At 38.0% G+C, this 4,600-nt stretch overlaps 1 protein-coding gene across 2 annotated transcripts in view; it reads right to left on the reverse strand.

The window, feature by feature from the left end:
• Positions 1–4,600, reverse strand: part of LOC106869417 (transmembrane protein 68) — a 30,009-nt gene that overhangs the window by 5,000 nt on the left and 20,409 nt on the right. For both annotated transcript variants that reach the window (XM_014915148.2, XM_014915147.2), the window contains exons 3-7: positions 4,015–4,182; positions 2,542–2,640; positions 2,081–2,175; positions 1,393–1,456; positions 67–142 (exon numbers count right to left, since the gene is read on the reverse strand). In XM_014915148.2, coding sequence (XP_014770634.1) covers positions 67–142; positions 1,393–1,456; positions 2,081–2,175; positions 2,542–2,640; positions 4,015–4,182 — 502 coding nt within the window. The remainder of the gene's footprint in view (positions 1–66; positions 143–1,392; positions 1,457–2,080; positions 2,176–2,541; positions 2,641–4,014; positions 4,183–4,600) is intronic.

Here is a 4,600-nt window from a genome sequence, read left to right on the forward strand (position 1 = left end):
TATATATATATATATATATATATATATATATAAGGTGTACCTATTAAAATATATAAATATATTTACTTTAATTTTACTGGGAATCCACCATAAATTGGGAGGAGAGGCCATCTTGTTTTCTCATAGAGCTTTCTTAAGATATCTGAAATAGAAAAAAAAAAGCATATATATATATATTTTCAAAACTTAGAAATATATCATCCTCATCATCAGCATTCTCATCATCATTTAACAACCGCCTTCCATGCTGGCATGGGTGGGTCAGTTTGACAGGAGCCAGGTCTGGGAATTGAAACCGTGATCCTATGACTGCTAGTCTGCTGCCCTAAGCACTGGGCCGTTGTGCCTCCACACTGAAATACATACGTAAACATAAATTTGTATACGATATATGATTCAGAGAGTTGTATGACGATCACAGAAATCTCCTCAAACGCACTCGGCTATCAGACCACAATGTAACTTAATATAGAGAAATGTATTGCAAAGTGTCAATGCAGCTGAAATCCAGAAGGTCCAATCAATGAAATTACTTCATGGGGAATATATAAACCATAAAAAGTCAAGAGGTATGAGAAATGAATATATTTATTCAGTCACTTAACTTTCTTAGGGTTACAGCCGTTTCGCAGCCTTCTTCAGTTGAATCGGTGGTGTAACCATGGTATTCTGGTATTCTGATTAAATAGCTTTTGAGAAGACCTGGCAAGCCAAGTGAGATCATAGTCCTGGCTGATGCCAGTGTCGCATAACTGGCCCATTTAAAAGTACCCTTCAATTGTTGGGTGATATGGCATGCTTGTGAAAACCTATTGAACCAAGTGAAATGGTAGTCGTGGCCAACAACAGTGCCACCTGACTGGTACCCATGCCAGTGGCACGTAAAAGGCACCATTCCAGCGTTCCGATGCCAGTGCTGCCTGACTGGCACCCGTGCTGGTGGCACATAAAAAACACCATTCAAGCGTGACTAATGCCAGTGCTCCCTGACTTGCACCCATGCAGGTGGCATATAAAAGGCACCCAGTCCACTTTGCAGGGTGGTTGGCGTTAGGAAGGGTATCCAGTCATAGAAACCTTGCCAAATCAGATTGGAGCCTGGTGCACCCTCCTGGCTTACCAGTTCTCAGTCAAACCATCCAACCCATGCCAGCATGGAACGCAGACGTTAAACACTGACGGTGATGACGATGATGATGATGAGCTAAGGGAAGATAAATCAAATAGGCTAATAGCATGGCTTTTAATTAATAACTTATCTAAATTTCTACCATTGGCCTATTTGAGTAATTTCCCTTACCTCATCCAATTTTGTGTCTTTCACTTCTACATATTCATATGTAATTCATTAAAGGATCAATAATGTAAAATGATGTAAAATATGTGACTTACTTCTACTCCAGGATGGAGTTCGGAATGTTTCTCGGATATTTTGAGTGAACATTGGTATAACGGGCTGCAATAGAGGAAGGAAGAGAGGGTGTAAGAGAGGGAGAGAGACTGAGAGAACAAGGGAGATGGAGAGAGGCAAGGTGAGGGAGAAAGCAAACTAGGGATAGAGATAAGAGAGGGAGAGAGATAACAAGAAAAAGGGAGAGTTAATAAGAGAAAGGGAGATTAAGAATGAGAGACTATGAAAGAGAATGAGAGAGAAAGACTGAAACCGAGAGAGAGAGTGAGAGAGAGAGAGAGAGAGAGAGGCAGTATTTTGTCCGGCATGCTAACAATTCTACCAGCTTGCTGCTTTAAACATAATAATAACGGTTGATTTAGCTTGCAAAACTTGGGTGAAACTTAGGCCAAGGTGCCACTCATGGGGATTGAACCTGAGATATCATGACTCTGAAGCAAATTTCTTAACCACTTGGCAGTGCTTGCACACTATCATGCATACAATGTTGTGCAGTAGGAGTGAACCTGGAACTTTGTGATTGAGATGCAACTTTCTAAAGACCACAGAGTCAAGCATCAATAGATGGAAAATAAAGAAAAAAATATTTAAAAATTGAGGAAAAATAACAAAAAGCAAACAAATGAGAGTGAGACAGAATTGAGAGTAAGAGTGAAAGGTTGGACTCACCACATTCGCTTTGAGTGCAACTTTAGCGAAGCCAACTCGTTTGCTCCACATAATTTGGTAATATTCATCTCCAAAGAGGGCTTCTCGAAGACCACCTGGTGTCAGATGAAAGATAAAAGTGACCTCTTGTTGAGTGTAAAATCGGAGAAACAGTAAATCCAAACAAAACACTGAACTGGAAGATAGTTTGGAAATAGTAACAACAACAACAATAACAATGGTTTACAATTTAGGAACGAGGCCAGCAAATTTGAGAGGAGTAGTTGAGACTATTGATCCCAGGATTCTGTTCGGCTCAATTATTTTGTCATCCCTTTTATTTTGTCAGCGCTTTTACATAGAATGTCGTTATCTTATTTTTATCTTTATGTCAAGAAATGAATGTGAAATAGAAAGAATTACAAACAAAAAATATATAAAACATTACAAACATAAAAACAGTACAAATATTGATACTTCACCTGGAGCAATAGCTATAATATGTCCTTCATTCAGTAAGTTTATACAGCTCTGTACTGTACCAGGGGATACTTTGAAAGCTTCCATCAAAATCCTGACAACTGCAACAAGACAGAAATGTCACTTAATTCCGTATGACATACACATACTTCATTCAAGCCTCTCTCTTTATTGCATCCTCATCATCATGATCATCCTCATCATTTAACATGCACTTTCTCATGCTTGCATGAGTCAGACAGAATTTGTATTGGTCGAAGCAGATTTTTCACAGCCATATACCCTTCCTGTTGGTAAGCCTCGCTTGTCTCTAAGTGAGGTAATATTTCCTCATGCCTGGACATGTTTTTTCACAGACGACTAGAAACGAACAACCTCACTTGTATAACAGTGAAGCTCATTTACAGCCAACACACCACAATGTCTTGACAACGGTACACACATATGCATATATGTGTATATCATAAATAGTAAATAATATATAATATATATATGCACATACATATATATATATATATATATATATATATATATATATATATATACACATGTATATATGTTTAGAGGACATCACCAATGGTGCAAATACCATGAAATACATAAACAAAGAGAAAAAATGGAAAACAGGACAAGTAAACACAGAGAAAGGATTCTTCATCAGCTGTCGGCTGTCTATCTACTCCTCATTTCGAGTATTCAATGACATATATGTCTCTCACAGAGTGAAAGATCTTGTATGATACTTGTGTATAAACAGCAATGCTACATGAGAGTGGAACATGGGCTGTAAATGCAGAGGACATGTGAAGCTTTGAAAGAAATTAAGCTAGCATGTTCCACTGGATATGCCATGTCAGTATGCATACTTAAAGTATAAATGTATTGAGATAAACATTGAATGTAAGGGCCATCAGATGTAGTATACAAGAGAGAAGATTGTACTGGTTTGATCATAAGAGAAAGCCCCAGGAAGACCTGGGATGAGGTAGTGATGACTTGTGGATGTTGAACATCACAGAGGGGATGACATAGAACTGAGACGATTGGTGATTTGTTGTGCTTGAGAAGACCCATGCATCCAAGTGAAAATGAGCTTTGCAACCACGCAGCCATGTTTGTTATTTCATATTTTTTTACCCTATTTCTTCGTGTGTCTTTTATTTCTCATTCTCTCAGAGTTGGAGGTGGTTGAATCCAAGAAATCCAGTATTTTGATCCCCATCAGTATGGTAGTCCAGAAGACAATGAACAAAAAGAAATGAAAATAACAAAAACAAACAAAGCAATGGAAAAAAACTGTAGAAAGTCAATGTCAAAAAAAGGTTAATGTATCAATATTTTGGGCAATTTGCCCTTTGTCAAGATAGATATAGAAGACAAGAAAAAAACTGAGTGAGAGAACTAAAATGTGTATATATATGTAAAATAAAAAAATTTGGTATATATATTATGAAATGTAGAAATGTTGACATTACATGGTAATTTAAATAGGAATCTGTCTCCAATGGCACGGATTGTACGACCTTTATGGATGATACAGCTGGCCATGACATAGTAGACATCAATGGGAACAACACCATGGTAATAGATGAGAAGGGCCGGACCTGAACTGGGAACATTCTCAAATCCTTCTACTTCATAACCTGTGTAAGACACAGAAAGAGAAAACATTATGGAGAGAAAGAGAGGGAGAGAGAGAAGAGAGAGAAAAAAAAGAAAGAAAAAGAAACAGATAAACAAACAAACAGACAGAGAGATCAACCCAACAGTTTGAAAATGGAATATCAGTAATTGAAGCTGAGATGAGAAATGGCTAGACATTCAGAGAGCTTAAAACTCTTTGCTCAGCCTGCTAGAAATAGTAGCCAAATCTCGCTCAAATCAAACCCTACGATCTTCTCGGTTTCTATTTCTACCAGGCTGAGCAAGGACTTTCAGGAGCTCTCTTGTCGGCCAGAGAAACCCCTTCATCCCATTCTCTTTTCTTCTTCCTTTTCACACTGCTTCTCCTACCACTTCTTGTTCACAAATGAAGCTCACATGGTCCTGCGTTCTTCATCA

The sequence above is a fragment of the Octopus bimaculoides genome, chromosome 10 (assembly GCF_001194135.2).
Source record: "Octopus bimaculoides isolate UCB-OBI-ISO-001 chromosome 10, ASM119413v2, whole genome shotgun sequence".
In the NCBI taxonomy this organism is placed as follows: Eukaryota; Metazoa; Mollusca; class Cephalopoda; order Octopoda; family Octopodidae; genus Octopus; species Octopus bimaculoides.